The sequence below is a fragment of the Hakea prostrata genome, chromosome 6 (genome assembly GCF_041222555.1).
Source record: "Hakea prostrata isolate BN-2017 chromosome 6, UWA_Hpros_2, whole genome shotgun sequence".
Lineage (NCBI taxonomy): Eukaryota > Viridiplantae > Streptophyta > Magnoliopsida > Proteales > Proteaceae > Hakea > Hakea prostrata.
Genome location: NC_142605.1, coordinates 3404475 through 3428603, shown reverse-complemented (window position 1 = coordinate 3428603; position 24129 = coordinate 3404475). Strand labels below are relative to the sequence as shown.

General features: G+C 39.7%; 1 protein-coding gene across 1 annotated transcript; it reads left to right on the top strand.

Annotated features, from left to right (window-relative positions):
• Positions 1-1773: 1773 nt before the first annotated feature.
• LOC149012118 (cystic fibrosis transmembrane conductance regulator) lies at positions 1774-21960 on the top strand. The gene is made up of 3 exons (XM_089159473.1): positions 1774-2344; positions 2843-3037; positions 21416-21960. The coding sequence occupies exons 1-3, from the start codon at positions 2282-2284 to the stop codon at positions 21620-21622; spliced, it is 465 nt and encodes a 154-aa protein (XP_089015599.1). The 5' UTR covers positions 1774-2281; the 3' UTR covers positions 21623-21960.
• The last annotated feature ends 2169 nt before the right edge of the window (positions 21961-24129 follow it).

The following is a 24129-nucleotide window of genomic DNA, read 5'->3' as shown; positions in this document are numbered from 1 at the left end:
TTTGAACGATCGAGATTGATTAAGCATCAACGGTCGAGATTAGAAGATGTTTTGAAAGTTTGAACTCACGAATCTAAAACAGGCGTTCGGAAACCGTCGTTTGGGTTACGGGAGCCACGATAGATCGACTGCAAAGAGACACGTGGCATTGCCCTCACAACGCTCGAAGAAAAGTGACCATCGCATTAAATGTGATATGACATTTGATGGGATATGCAGAGACTATTGCTTGACGAAGAACCCAGTTAAAAACCAAGCCCTCGGGATCGATCGAACGCTTGGTCTGGGGGGCTCGTGATACGGATGAAATTTGATTGAACCAGGTTCATACTTGGTTTGACCCTTGATGCGTCCAAAATCTGCTCAGCCCTTAGATCTCCTCGTGATGACCTGCAAAACGAAAGCGTCGGATGTGGCCCGACCACGGGGGTCGGGAGTCCACCTCCGAAGGCTAAGTTAGTTGATGAACTTAATCACAAACGGCTCTGCTAGAAGCACAGAGCTAAGGAATAAAGAACTGGGAAAGGTGGTCTAGATCGTAAGCCGCTGATAGTTTACGTCTATCAGTATGTATCTGAATCTGAGTCTCAGATTGTGTGTTTTTTGATCGTCCCTCACCTCGTATGGTAGTGAGATTTATATAGAGTGTACCTTCGAATCTCCTTCGTTGGATGCTCTTGAGCCTTCTTCGGGTAGTTGTTGGATATGATTAGCCGCAGCCGTCAATTCGAGTCTGCCATCATTAGGGTAATTAACCTAATCCATAAGTAGAGTTAGGGCGTGCTTGTAGCTGAATAAGTTTTCTTCCTCAGCAAGCCATCTTCTGGATCCGGTTCGCTCGGGAGCGAGTCGGTTCCCTCTGTCTCGACCGGGGTCGAGGGTCGAACTAGGTATGAACCCGGTCTGATCATAATTTCTCCATATCAACCCTCGACCCCGGTCGAGACGAAGGGAACCGATTCGCTTCCGAGCGAACCAGATCCAGAAGATAGCTTGCTGAGGAAGAAAACTAAATCAGCTACAAGCATGCCCTAATCCGACTTATGGATTAGGTTAATTACCCTAATGACGGCAGACACAAATTGGCGGCTGTCGCTTATCATCATTGAAGGGATAATCATCAGATAACCTGTAGGTTATCTCAAGAGTCCTCTACTAGTTCAAACTAGTAGAAGTCTATCGCTCAACGGATCTAACTGATAAGATCCAACGACTACCCGAAGAAGGCTCAAGTGCATCCAACGAAAGAGATTCGAAGGTATATTCTATATAAACCTTACTTGCCTACGAGGTGAGGGGACTCAGATTCACATACACACTGGTAGACGTAAACTATCAGAGGCTTACGATCTATATCACTTTTCCCAGTTCTTCATTCCTTAGCTCTGTGCTTCTAGTAGAGCCGTTTGTGATTAAGTTCATCAACTGACTTAGCCTTCGGAGGTGGACTCCCGACCCCGTGGTCGGGCCACGTCTGATGCTTTAGTTTTACAGGTCATCATCAAGGATCTAAGGACTAAGCAGATTTTGGACGCATCGACTGGAATGTAGGGTACTATTCAAGTGGAATATGCAATTCTTCGTATAGTGGGATGTAGGGTTCTATACATTAATAGTCCTTTCAATAAGGCTTAAAAAAAAAACGTGTATGGATAAATTGCCAAGCAGAAATTACACGTGTCTGGCACCTAACGAATGGACGGCGTTTCGAATCTTCCACGCCTAACTGCCATAACTCCCCTCCCTCGGTGGCTGCCACAGTGCTGTCTTGCAGCCTGTCAATCAGCGCTCTTCTCCTCTTCTGTGTCTGTCAAGCTCCCATTAAGCGATTCTTGAGTGTGTTCAGAAAGTTACCATGGCTCCTCTCAAGAGTTAGGACCTACTTTCCATTTTCACAGCTTTCCATAATTAAATAACTCATGTAATCTCTTATGCTTAGCTCTGCTCGAGACCCAACTCCCAAGACGAAACATTGACAGAGAGAGGAAGAGCTCGAGCCTCGAACAACAGGGACCCTCGCACCTAGCAATTTCATATATTCCATCAGAACCCAGAGGTCCCAGACAAGTATCAAACATGGAAAAAAAGGAAGAAAGAGAACATGTTGTCTTTCTCTCTGCCAAATCAATGATAAGTATATAATAATTTAATGGAGAGATATTGAGAGGATTTGTTTATTTATTCTAGCCAGGAAAGATTGGAAATTGGAAGAGCAAAGTGGCAAAGATAGGAAGAGACCATTTTGGTATAATTAGTCATTAGTGAGCGGAGAGGGAGGAGAATGGTGAGCATCTTCTCGCGGTTCTCTGGGAGGACCGGCCATAGACGTGCTCAAAGCGCACTTGTAAGCATCCTACCTCTTGACGTTCTTCGATAGGAAGAAATTCCTTCTTCTTACTGAATTTTTTTAATTGGGTTTTGGTTTCTGCATGTTGGGTATTCTCTGTTCAAATGGTTGCGCTATTTAAATTCGTTTGAATTCACTAATTTATACAGGAAGTTTTGGATTTCTTGCTTGTTTTCTTAAACCCTTTTTCTTGATTATCTGTGCTTTTCCTTCTTCTAATAATGGTTTATAGGGGGGCAGTTAGGCTGACACTTCATATGCGGTCTTGATTTTTATGAATTCAGCTGCTGGGTTTCTTTTGCTTGGATTTCACAGGTTTTTTTTTTTGTTTGTCGCTAGATTTCTGAAGTTCGTTTTTTAGACTCAAGTTTCGTTCTTTTTTGTTAGGTGGGTTTGACTTACATGTATTTGCCCAGACTGATTTGGGTTTCATGCCCTCTTTTTCCTTTAAGGAAGGATTAATTTGTATATGATTAAAGTGACCTTATGGTGCAGGACGTGAGGCAAGTGCTGCAACCAGATTCTGATGTAGCTGGGGCCACAACGACTTCTGCTGCTGCTGCTGCTGTAGTTGTTGCTTCTCATGGGATTGAAGTCTCTGTAGAGTTTAAGCCAGTTGAACACCCAATTGAGCCCCTTGAGAATGATCATCCAGTAAAGTGCCCCTTACCAGAACCTTCCATTCTGAATGTAAGTTGAGCTGTTTTATTTATACAGCCTAATATCATTAGCTATTACTTGTTTGGATGAGTCTAAATTCTTGGTTTGAGTTCCATTGATGAGTAATTGTGTCTAAAAATACAAAGAAATCAATGTCTATCAAACTTTACTACTTGATTTCCTCCATGCCCTGCAAGTCAGCATACAGTTTTTATTTCTCTTGTTTCACTTACTATGTTTAGTAAGTTGCAGGTTTTGATGATGTATAATGTAATAGTAATACTTAGGAAAAAGTAGAGGTAACTGTCTGAATATTTCACGTGGTTGTTCTTTTCTCTCTCATTTATTACCTGGAGACGAAATACTGTAGACGCACAGTCTGACTTTGTCATACTTGTCCTACCTGCCTATCTTTCTGTCTGGGTTTGAGACTCAAGTGCTCTATTCTTGTGGCAAGCATCTTCAACTACGAGTAATATTCTGTTGAATAGTTTGGGTTCCTAACAAGTTCATTTGGCATGATGGAATGCTTTGTTTTTCAACTTTAGTTTGTGTGTGCATCTGACTTCACCATACTTGTCCTACCTAAAAGAAAATCCTCGATGTGGAATTATTACAAATACTATCCTAAGGACAATGCTACCCTTTATTCTTAAAATAGAACAATGCCCATACATTTTCTAAGTTCAAACATATAATCACTTACCTATTATAAACCCAAATCATGGCTATGTCCGATGAGGTTAAGCTAGAAGAGTTCTTTTCTGTCCCATTGGTTGAAACTGACTTTCGGATTAAGTTTAATCCTAAGTCTGAGCTCAAACGTTTTGGGCTCATGTGGAAATGTTTTGACCTTGTGGGTCAATTAGGACCATCTTGGTGTCCTCCTGCACTTCCACCGTTGCAGAGTGATATCAAGTATGCTTACCTCTTAGGGGGATACAGCGGTACTGCCTTAGGGATTCAGCCACAAGAGATTAGTTTTCCTTTTGTATAAACCTCCTCACTTTTCTCAGCGAAGGCCAGAGCCGATTCAATCAATGTGACTTCATCCCACCAGTCGAAAAGGAAGGAATATTCTTTGGCGGGCAAGGAAGGAAGAGGCAGGATATGTCGTCAGTGTAGAAAGAGAATCTTCTCATTCAAAAAATGCCCTTTTTTTAGCCCACAGGGTGCTTCTCAGCATCAGTTGGGGGTGGGGTCGCTATGGTGGCTAGGGTGAGTCTTCCTACACGACTGGACGCCCAGCTTTAGACGGAGCTGTGGGGATATTTGTGAATAGTCTCTATATGATGCAAACCCAGGTTTAGGGTTGGATATCCAGGACCCTCTTTAACAAGAACCAGAACTGGTTAGGGTTTTTAAAGGTTCTAATACTGTTTGGATATACTGGAATTGAAGTTCCAGATCTGAATTTGTATTAGAGCTCAAAATCCAGATTTGAAAAGTCAATCCTAGACCAGGTGGGAATGGGAATAGGTTTCAGTCAAGGCTGGGAAAGGGCCTAGGGTTGAATCTGGGTGGAGACTGAACTGGAAACAACTCTGGCTTTTAATTTCAGAAGTTACCCTAAGGGTTTACAGGTTGAAATTTGAGGTATAAGAAATCCTGAAAATCTCAGAAAATTCTGCAACTTCTTCATAAAAGAGATGAAGTGCAGGTTTTCCTTAACTACAGAGCTAGGGCTGTAATGGGTAAACTGAAGTTAGAAGTCAATCCTATAGGCTGGGGCGACTCCATTGAGTGTGGACTGAGGATGTGAGGAAGAAGAAGGGTTGCAGGAAATTCTGGTTTTAGGGCAAGAGGATTATTTGGGAAGGGTGCTGTAACAGGATGTTCTAAGGCTTGGTGCTACTCTAGGGGAAGGGGATTGGGGTCTAAGGTGGCTGGGGAAGTAGGTTTAACAGTGGGGGAGGGGTGCTGATATTGCAGCAGGAAGAGGGGAGGGGAAGGCTACGGTTGGGTCTGGAGTACTAGGGGAAGGTTGGGGAAGGATTGTACTTACTTGAAGTTTGTTGCTGTTACAGGAGCTGCAGAAGAGAACTTGAAAAATTGCAGAAAACTCACTACAAGCCAGCTGCAGATTTCAAGGGAAACCCACTACCCTATTTCTCAACTTCAACTCAACTCATTAATCCAGACTGAAAAATTACATCAAATAACTAGGCTATTTATAGCCTTCACTGACCTTCCTAGGCTCAACTAATGAACCCCTACTAAATTGGGTTCCACTTCCACTTACCTACTTGAATAGAACTTAACTAAATAGGACTCCTTTCTGGATAAGGTTCCTAAAATTAGGGAACCCTATCCTCACCTACTAACATCTCCAACTAACAATCAAAGACCAACATTAATCAACAATTAGGACTCCAAAACAAGAAATAAAAACAGAATTATCTCCTTGACATATAACTGGACTTGGTCAACCAAATATGACTCCAGGGGTAGGAAAATGACCATTCTACCCTGGATAGAATTTGCCCCCCTTTGGTTTAGGTCCTAATTCAGATGGGCTTGGCCCCTTCTAGGCTCTTTTGGGGCTGCCTGGGGGCTGGATACATCACTTTAACTCGGGGAAAACATTGGGTATTCAAACCCAAAAGAGGGATCACTTGATGAGGCTTAATGACCAACCAAGAGTATATTCTAAGGGCTGCCCAACCCTGGAATTCTCGAAGGAATTACAAGTTACTGAGAAATTGGAGAGTAATGAAATAAGAAACTAGGTTCAGAATGAAAATGTTAAATAAGACTCAAACCAGCTAACTGGTATTGCTTCAAACTTGGACAGAGTCCAAATTCTAGTTGTGAAAGAATAAACCTTCCAATATGGTTCAGAACGATTGATGTCTGCAGGAATACAACCACCAGAAGCTGAAGCAGAATTAACGTGGTGTCAGCCAGATGATATCAGTTTCAGGAGATTTGGTTTTTTGGTTTCCCAAAACTGTATTCTGAGGGCCTTCGAAGGCTGGTTGAGCGCAGCTTGTATGGCTCAGAGAAAATCCTCCAAGTCTCCCCCCTGTTGGTTGAAGATGTGCTGAGATCAGGAACTTGAGATTAGCAACAGAAAAGGAGGTTGTTGCAGCCGCAGGTTCTGGTTTGCCTTATGTTTTGATTTACTAAGAAAGGGATGGGTAAGGGATTGACTGGTGGGGCCTGTCACCATAACTCCTTCTCAGTGCAACTGATGCAAACTTATTTCACAGCCATGCTAGAACTTAATTTATCTTCTTCAATGGGCTATATACATTTTTTTTTTAAATTCTAAAAATCAGCTACAATCAGAGCCTCCTTACTTGGGAAGACTAGGAACTTCTAAAAATAAATGACAATCTACTTTCTGAATCTTGGAACTGAAAGTGTAAACTCAGCTTGCTAACTAGTTTTATACAGAAATAGAAAGTAACTAAAATAGAAAGTATATTCCTTCTACTCTCCCTTGCGTGCCAGCTGACGTCCCTAGGTTCCACTAAATCTTGTAAAAGTTGTCTAGCCTTGAATGAGGGCTTCAAACAAGGATCAAACTGCAACAAAACAAAACCAAAACATGGACAATTCAAAGATGGACTATAGCGGCAGTTATGGTTTTCTATGGCTCTAGGAGTCTGTGGTTTCAAGGTGATGACGGACAGAGCAAAAGGTAGGGCTGATTTAAGTTTGGGGAAATCCTACTTTTTAGGTTCTGGTTAAGGGAGATTTAGAAACCCTAGGATAAAGGGGCAAAAGGAGGAATTAAGGCTTCAAATAGAAGGTAGCCCTAACAGGGAGAATGATTCCATCTAAAAGAGATGCAGATCTGAGTAGGGGAACCCTCAAATTGTGCAGTTGCAGGTTTAGGGTAGAAGGTCCTTTAGTAGCCGTCAATGGGCTGTACTGTCAAGTAATTTAATGGCTGTCTAATGGCTGCAGTGTCAAGTAACCTCAACCAAAAGTATAATAGCTCTAGGAGAAGGGGTTCAAATGAATTCCAGTCCATTCAGTCAAGGAAAAATAGCGTTCCAAATTTTCAATGTAACAGCATACTGGAGAAGTGTTGCAGATTTAATGATGGACTTTGTTTGTTAGTCTGAAACCAAAAATAAAATAGAATTGGGCAAGAAGAAGGTCCCAGACCTAATTAGTTAGTTCCCTGGCTAGGTACCTCTTCCTAGGACTTTCTGCTTGGTCAATTAGATAAGACACTGCCCAGCAATTTGGAGGACCCAGAACTTGCAGTTAGTGGTGGAGTCCTTTTTAGCTTCCCAAACTAACAAGTCAAAACAAAAGTCTACTTGATGCTCTTATTCTTCTACGATGGGGATCTATAGTATGGGTTTAACAGCCTTAAGGAGTCCTATTAAGGTAAGGGCTAAGAAATAAAAACAGAAAAGGAATCTTTATGCATGGGCTGAGAAAGGAGCCCCACTGACTTGGTTATCTAATCCTACTAACCTTCTAAGCCCTACAACTCTAGCTAAAACATAAATTATTATTGTTCAGCTATGTGTGGGAGAATGTGGTCCCCAATTGGATTGTATTTAAAATGTAGAGTTAATATCTGAGACACCCCAAGAACTTTACCCTAAGGCATAGGCACCCTACGGAAATATTGAAGTATCAGGAACACCATTAGTATTATGAAAACACCCTAATCCATCCTGCTAGTATTTTCTGTTAAGTGATATCCTAAAGTACCCTTAGACCACTGTGAGATTACCTTGTATCTTGCCCTTGACTTGTTATTCAAAACTTGAAATTCTTAATCTTCTTCCTTGCGATTCATACCATCTGAATGGAAGACAAAGTGCTTATCGACCTCTGCTAGAGCAATCCATTGAAGGAAGTTATGTGTACAGGAATGCGGACTGTAGGTATAAATGATGTGCGTTGAGTCATCGGCTTGGCTCTTCCAACCAGTCAGCTTTTGGTTCTCTTCCCCTGAAGGGGGCATGAGTCGAACATTTTTGTCATCTTGATCTCTCAAGTAATTCACTCAGTGGGACCCTACCAGTCTCGTCTTTCAATGTTTTTGAGCTTTAGTCACTTGTCTTCACCAAGAATGTTATTATGGGTTCATTTTTGGAGTCCATCGTTAGACTAAAGATCCTTGAATTTTCCATCTTTCTCTGGCCTTGGGAGGGAAAGTCTTTGACAATCTCCATAGTCCATACTCTTTCCAGTTTCACTATTTTTCTTTCCCTTAGCAGCAGTTACTTCTCTAGTGTAATCTGTCAACAAACAACAAAGTGAAACAGAAGAAAGCAGAAAACAAGAGGAAGAGAGCTCAAGAGGAAGAAGAAGGGAAGTGTTAGGAAGACCTCACTCTTGATGTGAGGAACTCCAATAAACTGTAGCTTTATTTATAAAAAAAGAAGAATCACCAAGGAAATAAAACACTAACGGAGGAGTACAATATGGACTCAAATACTGACCAAAAAGTCAGGCCCTAAATCTTGAGCCCTATTTTCCTTCCTAAAATGCCCTTAACTCTCTCCCTTAGCTGGAGAATAAACATTAAACAACCCAGCTTGTTATAGTATAGTTCATGTAAATATAACCTTTGGGGGGGGGGGTGAGTAGGTTACTAGTTGATTTGTCCAAATCTCACAATAGTTGCAAAATAAAATTAATTGGACAAGTTGTGCAAATTAAATCATCCACAACAAAACATTTTATAGTGGTTCGACTTTACAAGTCTACGTCCACTTTCTCTTTGCCTCCAGAAAATATTCCGCTAATGACTCTCTTTCAATATGGTGGGTAGAGAATCAAACCCTTACAAATATTTGTTACTAGGGCAAGAACACACTTTATAATCTTTGTTGATGGGCAAGAGTACCCTTTACAATTTTAATTCAACTTAGAACTAGAATTAAAAGTAAATACAAGGATAGATATTGCCTATCAAGGGGTGTGACGCTTTACCTCTTGAGTGAGATATGTGACACAATGTGGAAATGAATGCACAGATGGAATGCTTACACCACTTTGGGATTGCTTGAGCTCCCAACTAGCCTCCAATCACCTTAGTCTTAGTCAATCTTGATGGGCTTGATTCTTTGGAAGAATTCTTCAAAGTGTGCAAAAGGAGTGAGAGGATTGAATATATTTGTAAGTGAGAATTTAGAGCTTTTTGATCATTAGTATTGATGTACAACGTAGGCCAAAGTTTGTGTTTCAACTCCCAAAGTGGGGGTTATATATAGTGGGAGTTATATCCAAAGTTTGTGTTCTAACAGATCTATAACAGTCACATTTTTGCTTTAATGGCTTGCCTTTTAGGGCTAAACGGCTTGGCTTTCGAGCAATCTGACCATTGGAATATTGCCATTGTACTCAAACGGCTTGTCGTTTATAGATGGCGTGCCTTTTACCAAACGGATCCATTCTGTTTAGGTTTTGTGATTGGAATATGCTCAGAGGCAAGCCTTTTAATATATAAAGGCTTGCCGTTTCCAAATGGCTCAATAAACAGCTTGGCTTTTTTGGAGAAATGGCTTTCCTTTTAGTATAGTAACCGGACACTTACTTATTTTCTTAGGTTTTTGGTCCTCCTAACCAATGCTATGTCCAAGTTGACTCTACCTAGCATGTCCTAGGTTTATCTAATGATATAATGAGCATCATGTATGAGCGTGTGCATTTATAGTATATAGTGCTTAGGTGCACTCAATCCACTTGAGCTTGATTGTTCCTTCTTTTTGGTTTTCAATTCTTCATGTGGTCTTCAAGCATCAAGTTCACATGCTCTAATTTCTGATTGAGTCTTTTGGGTATGCCTTCGTTTATGTTTTGGTTCCATTCATTTGTGTCTTGATCCTCTTTGACCTGGTTCCATTTTCTTGATATGGTTCATTTGGCATGATTTAATTAGCCTTATGTTTGTTCCCACCAAAATTAATTAGAGGCTGATGTCGCATTCCCCAATAGTTCACGCTTTTAGTCCTCGAAGTTTTTGTAAATAAATCAGCCAACTGTTTTGGTTTGAACATGCAAGTGGAGATCAATCCTTTATTGCAGTTTCTCACGAACAAAGTGGCAGTCTACTTTAATATGCTTTGTACACTCATGAAAGATAGGATTTGACACTGTCTGAATAGTAGCTTGATTATCACACCAAAGAGACATAGGTGACTTATGGCCAAAACCATTTCCCCCCCCCCAAAGATGGCCTAATCCACATTAGCTCACAAGTGATAAGTGCTATGGTTGATACTGTGATGATGCACTAGATTGAGCAACTACTATCTACTTTATACTCTTCTAGGGACACAAGATTTCATCCAACCAGGGTACAACAGCCTATGGTAGGTCTCTTATTGACTGGTGAACCAACCCAATCTACATTAGATTATCTCTTGACTCTCCTATGACCATGATTTGTGTAGAGGAGCCCATGGCTAAGAGCTTTATTTTGATCTTTATATGTGTACAACTGCATCCTAATGAGTGGTTTGAGGACTAGACAAAAATTGACTTGCAACATTGACAGGAAAGGTAATATCAGGTCGAGTCACAAACAAATAGTTTAGTTTTGTCACCAACCTTTGTTACTTCTCTGGGTCATCAAGAGCTACTCCATCTTTAGGTATAAGTTTTATATTTGGAGTCATTCGGTATCCACAGGCTTTTAACCAAGCATCGGTTTCAGATAATAGATCACATATGCACATTGTGATAAAAGGATTCTAATGTAGTATACTGTATTTGATTGATCAAAACAGTAGCCAAATAGGACCTTTCACAGGGAATCAAGTTCAGATTTGATAGACTTAAGATGAGGCAAAATTCAGATGTGAAAGAGGGTTGAAACTAGAGTGGTATTATAAGGATAATAGCATAACAATACGGGCTGATAGATCTTTAAAACAGGGGCAAAACTATGATGAAGAAATTGAAAGGACAATATGAGGGAATTGAGAATAATAATACAACACCGGGCTTCACCCCACAAGGTGGATCGATTGGATCGAACACCAACCTACCTTGATCAAACACAAGGATTCTCCATAGAGGAAAATGCTAACAAAGCAATTTGATGAGTTATGTCTTCACCTCTTACATAAGTCTCTTTATATAGCATTCTAAAGAGACATAAACATTAATGGTAACATTCAACCACTAGCTAACACCACCTACCTATTAATAACCCAACTACTACTACCTAACTCTTGACAAAGGAAAACTCCTTTGACAATGAGTTCTTTTATTTTGAAACCATAACCCCTTTTATTGACTTGTCAAAAACTAGACTTGGGCTTAGGTCTAGACTATGCAATTCAACATATGTGGACTAACTTTAACCCACTAAAACAATCCTAGCCCATGCAAGCCATGGGCTGATTCAGGTGATAGCTTTAGGCCTTTGATGGGCCTAATCCAATGGGCTTCTTCTTTTTTAAATATGTCTTCAATTCTACATCAACTCTCCCCGGCTTGAAAACATCCGTCTCCGACGAATGGATTAATGGTATGTAATGCTCATACCAGTTAAGATCGAGTTTCTCGAGATTTTCAGCATGAATCCAAGTGCTATCATGTCGTGGACGATTCTTCCATTTGAACTCGCCCTTACCTTGCTTTAAACATTCGGTAATAGGTGCCATGATAGCACTGAAGTTCTGAATGACTCTCCTGTAAGACGATGCAAATTGATGGAAATTACGAACTTCAATGATTGTCCTTGGGTTAGGCCAGTCGATGATGCTTTTTATCTTCTTTGGATCAACTTCAATCCCTTGTGTCATAACCCTTATAAAGGCTTTAGGTGCATTCGCTAGACTAAAAAGCATGACTTTCCATTTAAATAGTCCATCCTTGGTTTTGAAGAAAGTCTTCCATTCATCTATAAGGCTAATACGGATTTGATGATAACCACTTCTGAGGCCCAATTTAGAAAATATCTGAGCCCCAGACATCATTTCTAACATGGCATCAAGCTGTGGTATAGGAAACCTATACTCAGACTGTAATTTTATTGATCGCTTGACTGTCCACACACTTACGCCATGAGCCATCCTTCTTTGGAGTGAGTAATGTCGGTACAACACATGGACTTAAGCTCTCTTGAATGAATCCTTTATGTAGCAACTCATCCACCTGTCGTTTGAATTCATTGTGCTCTGCTAGGTTGAGATGATAGGCTGGTAGGTTTGGTAACACCGAACCGGATACCAAATCAGTGGCATGTAGAATATCGCGCATAAGAGGTGGCTCATTAGGCAACTCATCAGGAACCACCTTAGGAAAATTAGAAAGTAACTCTTTGATAAGTGGAGGGAATGTCACATTAGGTTTTGGGGTAACTTCTCTCGTAACAAGAGCCAATACCAGCCCTTTGTTATGGCTAGTGTGAATGAACTCCTGGTGTTCAAGCTTTACCTTTTGAGAGTCACCAACATGCTTATTGAATGTAGGTTGTTCTCTAGTGAAATAACTCCATATGTGCTCTTCGAGGGTTGCTAGCACAACTGGAATCCTTTGGGGGCCTCTTCCTGTATTCATCCTGGTAGGAAAGTTGGTTATAAAGTGAGTTGGCTGGAATTCTTCACCAAGTGGAGGGTGTGGAGCATGAGTAGAGGCAACAACTCTTGCCTCCATTGCTAAGAATCTCTCTTCCACTTGCTTGTGGCTTGCAGTGATTAGGTTGCTCAATTGTTGCAACATCCCCATCATGCTGCCGTAAGGTCAGTATCCAATCCAAAAGTTTCACTCCCTGTCATGGCTTTGATACCAAATAATGTAGTATTGTATTTGATTGATCAAAACAATAGCCAAATAGGACCTTTCACAGGGAATCAAGTTCAGATTTGATAGACTTAAGATGAGGCAAAATTCAGATGTGAAAGAGGCTTAAACTAGAGTGGTATTATAAGGATAATAGCCTAACAATACGGGCTGAATATATCTTTAAAACAGGGGCAGAACTATGATAAAGAAATTGAAAGGACAATATGAGGGAATTGAGAATAACAATGCAACATCGGGCTTCACACCGCAGGGTGGATCGATTGGATCGAACACCAACCTACCTTGATCAAACACAAGGATTCTCCATAGAGAAGGAATGCTAACAAAGCAATTTGATTTCAATTGATGAGTTATGTCTTCACCTCTTACATAGTCTCTTTATATAGCATTCTAAAGAGACATAAACATTAATGGTAACATTCAAACACTAGCTAACATCACCTACCTATTAATAACTCAACTACTACCTAACTCTTGACAAATGAAAACTCCTTTGACAATGAGTTTTTTTATTTTGAAATCACAACCCCTTTTATTGACTTGTCAAAAACTAGACTTGGGCTTAGGAGAATTGGTAGGAAAGGATATGCATAGCTTAGGGCCTCGTATATATATTATGGCCTTAAATAGAGCTGATTGGGGGCAAGGATCCCCATGTAAGAAGGCATTTGGTGCAAGTTCCAGTCTTTGTTCACATCTACAAACAACAGAACTCTGACAGTGTTTAGTTTCGTAACAGGGGCAAAAGTCTCCTGATAATCAATCCCATAGGTTTGGGTAAACCCCTTTGCAACTAGTCTAGCCTTCAACTTGTTGACTGATCCATCCATATTTTGTTTAACCACAAACACCCATTTGCAGCCCACGGTTTTTTTCCCTAAAGGAAGTGTAAGCAGCTCCCAAATATCATTTTTCTTCATTGCTTGCATTTCCTCTACCATAGTTGCCTTCCATCTCTTATTAGCATAGGCTTCTTGCCAACTTTTAGGAATAGATATAGATGATAGAGAAGATATAAAAGCATGGTAAGAGTCAGACAAAGAGTCATAAGAGACAAATTTAGCAATAGGATGTTGAGTGCAAGATTTGACTCATTTTCTTATAGCAATAGGAAGATCAGAAGAAGATACCTCAAGGGGAACAATAGAATCTGATTATGGAGAGGAGATTGAAGTCGTAACATGTCATCTTTCTCCACTTACTTTAGCCGATTGTAATTCTTCCTTTGATAAGTCTGCACCTCCTTATTTTGGCCAATCTTGTTTTGAAAGACCTCAATAGTGTGCCTCACAGGAGTGGTCTCCCCCTGACCAGGTTCTTCACATGGTTCAGAAAACGAAAGGGGGGGGGGGAATTAGAGTCCTCAGGTATATTGGCTGAAGTCTCCCCCTAGTCAGGAAACACTTCTTGAACTCCTAAGTTGCGTTGTGGTGGTGTGATAGAAAGGTCCAGAGTTGGAAATAACACCTCTCCTCTAGGACTCTCCCCTAGGAGAGGTGTATAGTAAGGGCAAGACTCATTAAAAATGACATCCACGGAGACAATGGTTTTCCTAGAAGGAGGATGATAACATTTGTACCCTTTTTGAGTAACAGAATACCCTAGAAAAATGCAGCGTAGGCCACGGGGAGCCAACTTACTTTGATGGGCTGTGATTCTGGCATAACAGACACATCCAAACACCTTTGGGGGAATAATAAAAGAAGAGGTTCCCTAGAGAAGTTCATTAAGACATTTAAAACCAAGTATCCTACTAGGCATCCTATTCATAAGGTAAGAGGCAGTGAGTATAGCATCACTCCAGTATTGGTTAGGGACATTTATAGCAATCATAAGTGAAGGGGCTATCTCTAAAAGATGTTGTTTCTTCCTTTCAACAACCCCATTTTGGGTAGTTGTATCAACACAACTGGTCTAGTGTATTATGCTAGAGTTAAAGAGATATCTTTGAAATTCACCATCAATATACTCTGTGCCATTGTCACTGCAAATGATCTTCATAATGGCAATGAACCGAGTCTTAATCATATTATGAAAATCACGAAAACATCGAAAAACCTAATTTTTTTGTTAAAAGATAAATTCATGTAGAACGAGAGTGACAATCAATAAAAATTATAAAGTACCTATGGCCATTAGTAGACACATGTTGGTTAGGACCCCATACATATGAATGAGTCCAAAAGGAATATATTTTCTATTAAGAAGAGAAGGTAAATAAGTAGAACGAGTATGCTTCGCAAAAATGCAGGCTTCACAAAAAAATTCATTTATTTTACAATAAGAAATTAAAATTGGGAAATACTTTCTTAAGAGTTCCTAGAGGGGGGTGACCTAGCCTACGGTGCCACTGCTGAAGGTCTGATGTTACCGAATGGACCTGATAAGGAGATGCAGTTAGAGCAGAAGTAGATCCTCCAATTGGCTCCAACAGATAAAGTCCATTGTCTAGATTACCACGTCCAATCTCCTTCCTTGTTACCAGATCCTAAAAGACACAGTAAGATGGGAAAAAATCACTTTACAATTCAAGTCATGTGTAAGACTACTGATAGAGAGAAAGTTAGTATAGAAAGAGGGAACGTGTAAAACTTTAGACAAAGAAAGTGATGGAGAATGTTGAATGGTCCCTTTTCCAGCAATGGAAGAATATAAGCCATCAGCAATTCGAACTTTATCTTTTCCGAAAGTTGGAGCATAATGTAAGAAAAAAGAGGATGAACCTGTCATATAATCTGTGGCTCCTATATCAATGATCCAGGGAGCAGAAATTGAAGAAACATGGTAGCCTATAAAAGTTTAACCTAAAGTAGCAAGGTAGGAGTTGGTATGGGTAGTGGATGAAGCAATAGTAGAGGTTGTACCAGTAGTAGAAGACTACAGAATATGTCGCAGAGTGGCTAACTCCTCCTGCGAAAAACCAATGTCTGTAGGTGTTGTGGAAACTGTCTCAGAAAGATTAGCTTTCGGTTTTCCCTTTTTTTGTGCTCTTTTTTGCACAAAATCAGCAGGCTTCCCATAGAGCTTCCAACAATTGGCCTTGGTATGATATGGTTTGTGACAGTGCTCACACTTTACAATCTCCTTAGCCGAATCAGATTTAGTGCTAACAGACTGTACAGCTGATTTCTCCACAATAGGAACATGAAACATGGCTAATGGACGGCTTTCCTCACACTGAACAAGGGCATAAGACTGTTCGAGTGTAGGAAAGGGAGAACGGCTTAATACTTGTACTTTGATCTGACTATACTCCATATTCAAACCTACTAAGAAGTCATATACCCAAATCTTATCAACGTGCTTCCTATAAGTAGTCACATCATCTGGATTAGTGGGGTGATAATCCCCATAATGATCCAACTCCTACCATAGAGATTGTAACTCAGCATAATATTTGGCCACAGTCAGTTCCTTTTGGGTAGTCTTGTGAAGCTTATTTCGTAGCTCATAAACCTGTGCATCGTTCCCTAACTGTCCATATGTTTCAGTAGTAGCCCTACAGATTTGGGCTGCAGTATCAAGTAATAGGTATCCACGGGCAATATTTGGATTTATGGAATTCAAAAGGAATGACATAATAAGAGAGTCATTCGAGATCCATTTATCCTGTGAAACACCTGTGGTAGTAGGTTTGATAGTGGTGCCCGTAATGTGTCCGACAAGTCCTCTTCCGGTAATAGTTAGGTAAGTAGATTGAGACTAGATTAAATAATTTGTTCCATCAAATCATACCAAAAGAGGATGAAGAGTGGGGTAATGTTTGGAGCTAGTGGGAGTAGTAGTGCCATCGGTAGTTGCCATGTTGAAAAAATTGGCTACAATTCTTCAATCGTCACCCTTCAACAATAAGTGAAACGTGTTCTTTCTTTCATCCTTGTTTTAATTTTTATGGGAAATTACAAACAAGTCCCTGAAAAATCTGAATTTGCAAGTAGATCCCTGAAACTATGCAGATTTACACATAAGTCCCTGAAAATGTGTAAATTTGCAAATAGGTCCCTGGAAATTTGTAAATTTGCAAATAGGTCCCTGAAAATATGTAAATTTACATACAAGTCCCTGAAAATTTGTAAATTTGCAAATAGGTCCCTAAAAATATGCTAACTTACCAAAATATCCCTGAAAAAATGTAAATTTACAAACTAAACCCCTCAACCATCGTATTTATGTTTTCTGTTTTTTTGTTGAGCTAATCAAATCGCAGGCTACTCTTGTCTTCAAGAGTGTCTCTTTCAGACGAAGAACAAGAAAAAAAATGAAGAAATAGCTCACAGTAGGTGTATGAGCAGCGGTAGTTGCAGGAGCAGTGGAAGTAGCAGTAGCAGTTGCAATTGAGGGAGCAGTGGCAGTTGCAGGAGTAGCGGCAGCGGCGGTTTCTTCTTCTCTTCTTCTTTCCTCTTTTTTCTGTTCTTATTCTTCCCTATTTGAACCGAGACGGAACTAAAGAACTCTTCTTCTCTTTTTTTCCCCCCTGTTCTTGTTCTTCCCTAGTTGAAACGAGACGGAACTGAAAAACTGCAAGAAAAAGGCGGTAGAACTGAAGAATTGCGATGGGTTTGAAAAGAAATCAGAAGAAGAAGGTAGGTCTCTCTTCCCTAATCGAACTTAGGCTCTGATGCCATGTTGAGAAACACTATGTTGGTAGAATGGCTTGTTGATCAGTGTGATCTCAAGCCCTCTATTTATAATAGTCTGGAAAGAACACTATTACTTAAATACTCTTGGGTAACAAGAAACAGAAATTTACATGAACAAAAACTCTAATAGAGTTGAATTCCTAGTAGAACACCCACACTCCCCCACAAGTTGAGGCATAGATATTAGTCATGCCCAACTTGCTTACAATAGGAAGGAAATCTCCTTCTTTCAAACCCTTAGTGAAAACATCTACCACTTGGTCTCCAGACCTCACAAAAGGCATGCAGATAAGCCCTTGTTCCAGCTTTCCTTTGACAAAAAACATCTGCCGTAATACCAATCTCCATCTCAAAAGAATGAAAGACATAACAAGGGTGTGTCCTCATCACATCAATCTCATTTAGTCTAACCCCAACTCATCCTCTACCTCCAAATTACAACAACAACAACAACAACAATCCGGCTTTATGGATCCTTGCCCCCAATCAGCTCTATTTGAGGCCATAATATATACGAGGCCCTAAGCTATGCATATCCTTTCCTACCAATTCTCCTAAGGTTGTCTTAGGTCTGCTTCTAGTTCTTCTAATTCTTTTGATCTGGATTATAACACTTCTCCGTACAGGGGCATTTAAAGGCTCTGTTCCTCATCAAATTAATTATCTCAAAATCTAGTTCCTCTCTTAGGGCATAAGGTATAAAGGAATTATTATCAATACATGCTACCAAATGGTTGGGACACTGAGCACTAAAATGCTTGTATGCTTTGCACGTATCATGGAATGGAAGTCATTGGCATCATAGAAGATCAGTCTGATCGATGCTGACATGGAGAGTATGGTTGTTGGGCCACAAAGGTACCATGGAGGACACTTACTAGTGGCTTGCGGAATGACATTACATGGGGAAGATTGTTGTTTACTGGAACCATCACCCTTATAAAAGTATTTGAAGAAGTCTTCCAAGAGTAAGGCCTCTTTAGATTTTTTTTCAACATACTACATCAACTGCACTGCATCCTCCATTGGAGGCAGTCTACTGAATGCAAATACATCACTTATTTATGGTGCAATCCATCAGGACTGTGCCACCAACTTCTCCTTATCCCACTTAGAATCAGATTAGGTAGCTACTAGCTAAATAGTAGAATCCCCCCACATCCTGAATTGTCATGATTTTTTTCTCTCAACTAGGCAAATCTGAGGTGCGAGTGTTGGTTGCCACCTGAAGGCTGGAAGGATTCTATCTACATGGCCTCTCTCTGATGCAGACCTGATAAACATGCTGCTATGGTAGGGTGTGACAGGAGAAGAACTACAAGAATAGATAGAAAGGAGAAGCAGAAAACACAGGGAAGAGGGAAGAGAAGGCACATTTCAAAACTAACTCTCAAGCTACAATCTCAATTAACCCTAATAAAGGTTGGGTGACAAGGATGTAGTTAAGGGAAAAAACAATTTTCCTAGTTAAAGTATGAAATTGAAAAACTAAACTCGAGTCAAAGACTGACTTATTCTTATGTAGGAAAACTATAACAATTAAAAAATTGAATCTAAAATATGAATTTAACTAATTCCAACACTTCTTGGACCAATTCTTGTTGGTTTGGGTTGGCCAAATCTTGCTTGTCCAATCAATCTATTGATGCTGCATCACACTCAACTTGACCCAAGAAATGACTAACTTGGCGCCTCTAGTCCAATGACTCCAATTCTATTTGCTTAATCCATTAGGTTTGATCCATGCCATTTAGCTCAACCTCGAGAAATTGAATCTTTATGGCTTCCATCCAAAATATATCTCCAAACTATGAATCTAGCTATATTACCCATGGAAATTAAGGACGTGGTTTGAGATCTTGGACTCGACAAGGATCTCGGTCCCTCAAAAAAAGGAGATATTGAGAGATCTTGGCGACGATCTGAGAAAAATCCCTGATCAATTCAACCCAACTCGAGGGCCATCTAGGTGGGTATTCTCTTTTTGGGCTGGAAGTTGGTATTTAGCCTATTTTAGGCCTTCTAAACACAGTGGTAGATTTAGGTTTGTGAGAAAACAATTGTGTATATGAGTTTCAACTTGACCCTAACTCCTTAAAACTGATATGTTGAAGGAGTGAACGTGCAGACTAATAGAACAAGAAATATACAACCATTACTTTATATAATTGAAAATATGGAGGTTCAGAGTCAAACAATATATCAAATGTGTTCAATTCTTGACAATTTCACATTACAACATTGATGTAGGTACATGTTACACCACAAAAGTAGAAGAGTAAAATCAATGACTAAGTAACTCCTCCAACCCCTACTCCACTAACACCAACACCATCTCCACCAGCACCAGTTGCAAGATGTCAGATTTTTTCTTTCTATGTGACTTGTTTGGGTTATATGTAGACAAAGTAGAGAAGCTTCTAACAAAAAGAAGAAAAAAGGACAGAAAGGAAGCTTCAGTGAAGAAGATCAACTGTAACTGGTAAGATCCCTCCAACTAGAGACCCTTCAGTAGATCCTTGTTGTAGATGAGGGAAACAGCTTGTTTATGCAGCCTAAGTAGACATCTGACCAACTGTCCAGCAAAAAATCTTGCCAAAACACCCAAACCAGCAAGCGGCAAAAAGGAGTGTTGAGACAAATCAGGATCAAGTCAAGATCGAGATATCTCAACTTGTCTCGGCCGAAACAGGGTATTTAGAGAGACTGGGCTGAACCAAGATCTATAAGGTTTGAGATCTCAGATCTCCAGTCTACCAAGATCTTAGCCAACATGTTGTATTTTTTGATATTGTCTCAATTTGTATGAGATCATGGCCGAGATTTTGGCAAGATCTCAAACTATGGTTATGGATGTCTAGGTCAGCAACTCATCATTCACAAACATACGTTATCCAACAACTCAAAACTTTCTTTTTTTCAAATCTGTTCCTTTTGTTGGATGCATGCATTATATGAAGAGAAAAAACACAGGATTTTTTTGTTTAAGAAATGCTAGCCAAAGTAAAACTTGGTAAAACAAAGACATTATGATTAACTAGACCACTACCATCCCTTATTGGACCAAAAACCAGCGTTGGGCTGGTTCTGTCTGGGCTTGTGTTTCCAATCCCATTCATACTGGTCAAACCACTTGTGTGCTATTGTGTCAGGGGCTCAGTTCACTCCCTTCCTACCTCTCCCTTTAAGAGTGAAGAAGAACCTCTAAATTCTTTGCTTCCATCTAGTATCATCTCAATAGCAAGTAAATGCCATTACTATTTAAGTTTCTGCCAATCCAAGATTCATGCGAAACACTTAAGGCCAACTATCACATGGCAATCCAAGCGAACGTGTGTTACTTAATTGGAAAAATAAAAACAAAGTGGAGCCACATGCCATAAGTTGGACATATGGTTTTATTTCTTTGATTTTGGTTGTCATGTTGCATGTGTTCCACTTACATGATATATTATAGGACTGTTTTGTCAATTTTCTTTGTCAATCACCTTGTTCCTGAAAGATTTACAAATCATAGTAACATTTCTGAGAAAATTCCTCTTTATTTAGACTTGTGCAGCCTGCCCCAAGTGAAAGTTCTATACTAAGTTGCAAACCTGTAAGCCAAACAAAGCTATATGACAATTTTTGAATGAAGAAGATGAATAGGAAAGACTTGTTCTTAATTCACAGGTGTTAAATTCTGCTTTTGACTATAGTGAAAGACACCTTGGTAAGTGGTATATGTCAATCCAGATTTCTCAACGGGCCTTCCATCCCAAAAGTCTTTGCACTTTGGTTAGGGCATTTCCTTTTTCATTATATTTGTTATGTATCTATGATGTTTTGTCTACATTTTTCATCTAAAGAGATCTTTGATCCATTTTCCTTAAAGGTCATTTTGTTTTTTTATTTATGAAGTTGGTTTAGATCTTTACAGAGTATTTATACCTCCACAGATGTGGCTTAAATGCATGGGAACACTAAGAAACCCTTGCCATAGTGAAGCAAAGCATTCTAAAATTTTATGACCTTTAGTGCATTGATCTATCAGGATGGGCGTATATGGAAGGAGCGGATATCAGCAAATGCACGGAAGGGTAACTTGCCAATTATGAAGGAAGGGACCACCCTTGAATCTGAAGCTGGTGGAACAAGGCCACGTCCATCCTCATCCAATCGATTCATTCTTCCTTCCCTTAGTGCCCCAGAGCGCAGTATCATCAAACTTCTGGAAGAGTGTAATGCTACAGGGATCTAAAATGGCTGTTACCAACTTGTCATCCTTGAAATTTCTTCACTTGTAACATCATATTATAAATGCTTTATGTGGCTTCTTCTTTCCTTGCCCTTTGCTTGCTCCCTTTTTTGGTTCTATGTTCTTGTTTGGAATTAGTAAGTGGGTTCATAAAATGTTCTTGGAAAGAGTAAGAAGAGCATTTGTAATAATGTAATCTCAATTCATTTGAAATATCACATGTCTATGTATTTAAGATCGCATGACAGGAGTAGCACCTTATGTTATAGAGAATGTTATTGTTGTTAAAGTTGCTTCATTATATTTTGAACTGATCTGTATTTGATTCTGAGGGCAGTGATGATACTGGCAAGTAGGTTAGGGTTTCATGATTTATGCAACTTCCGAACCCTACCCAAGATTAGGAACCAAGGGCTGGATCGTGACATTATGTCGAAACAAGTAAATCATTTTTTCACCACTTTTCAGAAACTTCTGCAAATGTTTTAGAAGTTAATTTACTAGAAGAAAAAAAAATCTGGTTATCAAAACCAGAATAGGACCTACCTCTTCTGACAGTTTTCTCAAGCTGTGCCCATAGCCTAACTCAAGCCCTTAGTAGAATAAATGTTAAGGGATTTCTAAGAGTTGGTAAGTTTTCGGAGTAAATAGTCAGGATAAGAATGAAGAGAACAAGAGGAATGTGATTTAACTCTTCCTTTCCTGAAGCATTAATGTCTCTTAGATCCATTATGCCTTAGGCCATGCTGAAGGAATAAAATTTTAGGCTTTGTGGAGATATTGAGAGGAACTGAACTACTATATTTATGTTAGGCAGCAGAATCCACCAAGTATCATTTTGGCAAGCCTTACTTTAAAGTCTTAACTTCAATGATTCTATTAGGTGAGGCGTGTTTGCTTGGAAGAACCTTCCAAATAATCTTGTGCCGATCTTACCGGAAAATTGTATTATTTAAATTTCTCCTCTTATTACCTCCCTCACTTTTTCATTAAACCAAATGGATGTTCCGTATTTATCTTTCTAAAGATAGGGGGATTAGGCATGGATGTTTCCTTAGCACTTATTTATTTATTTGTGCAATGGAAGTTTTGTCCCGAATCCTTGGTGCCATATCATTAGATTAAAGCCTTTAAAGGTGTACATCCCCCAGCCAATACCCTAACCGCGATACCCGGAGGTGTGATTCTACAAGTCCCACAGTTAAATTTAGGGAAACCATATAACCACATAACACAATAACACAATCATGAGCAAGGAGTAATCAACATTCAACTTTATTAGAAATCAATCAAAGGAATAATTTTGAAATACCATCAGAGTATAATCAAAGAAATTAACTATTGAGCGTAGCGGAAAATAGCTCTATAGGTCCAAATGCGGAAGAGTAGATCAAAATACTAAAGTAGTTCTAAAGTACTACAAATTGAAACAAAAGCACTGAATAAAGCCAAGGATAAAACTATTCTGAAACTTCCATGGGCTCTTCTTCTTCTTCAATCTTTATCTTCTTCACCGGGGTTTATGCTCCCTGTAATGTTGGATCAGCATCTAACTTATGATCCCACCGGCGAATGAGACGATGTCTGCTACTATCAATAGGAGCCATCAGTGTGGTCCACACCGGTGTACTGGTCGTACCACTGGTCATTATCTTCTCCAACGATGTCCATAGCTGTACCATATAAGGAAGGGTCCTCCGTATTGGCGCACGGGATCTCTTCCATTCCTGTAAGGTCATCTAAAAACGTATCCCCCAAAGGGTGAGCTCAAAAGAACTCAGCAAATAGTTCAATTCACAATAAACAGCTACAAGTAGTTCAAAGCAAACATGAAGCAATGGTAGGAGACAATGAATGCAAGTATGCTTCTAACTCTATGTATGTTGATTTCTATTGCGGACACACATTAAGATAAAACACCATACTCCTCTAGTTAGGTCTCAAATCACTCTCCCTCATGGCTCTGATGCACGTCTTTTGGGTTCTCTGGTGGTAATTGGGTCTTGCATCCATCTCGGACATTCCATGACTAGGGTTTAGGGCAACACTATCGCTCACCACCATTGGTCTGAATATTGGCGCGTGTCAAAGTTAATACCTAGCCCAATGCAAGTCATCTACTGAGTCACATATACTTAGAGTCAATCACCACAATGTGAATTATGTCCTCTCACGGGTTTGATGCACGTCTTTTGAGAATTTCCATTGTTGCTACAGGTCACTTGGTCACAATTCCCCTTTTGATAGGGTCAAATATGATAGGGTTTTCCCTAGCCAAACTCATTTAGACAAATCCTAGGTATGTCAACCAATAATCATAGAAAATGCCAAGGGGTACCATAAGAAAGCGTCCCATACCACCTCCACTAATATTCAATGACAGAAACACTAAAAGGGCATTCCCCATTCCCAAATCACAACTTAGGCAATCACATCACATAATGATTTCATAGATATCACAATATAATCCAACTCACAATCATATCATTCATATTCAATAGCAGTATGTA

What these genes read in the sequence shown, in the direction of transcription:
- LOC149012118 (XM_089159473.1), top strand. Translation starts at nt 2,282, where the DNA reads ATGGTGAGCATCTTCTCGCGGTTCTCTGGGAGGACCGGCCATAGACGT. An exon ending in GACGTGCTCAAAGCGCACTT is followed by an intron (nt 2,345 to 2,842) that starts GTAAGCATCCTA and finishes CTTATGGTGCAG; the next exon opens with GACGTGAGGCAAGTGCTGCA. An exon ending in CAGAACCTTCCATTCTGAAT is followed by an intron (nt 3,038 to 21,415) that starts GTAAGTTGAGCT and finishes TTGATCTATCAG; the next exon opens with GATGGGCGTATATGGAAGGA.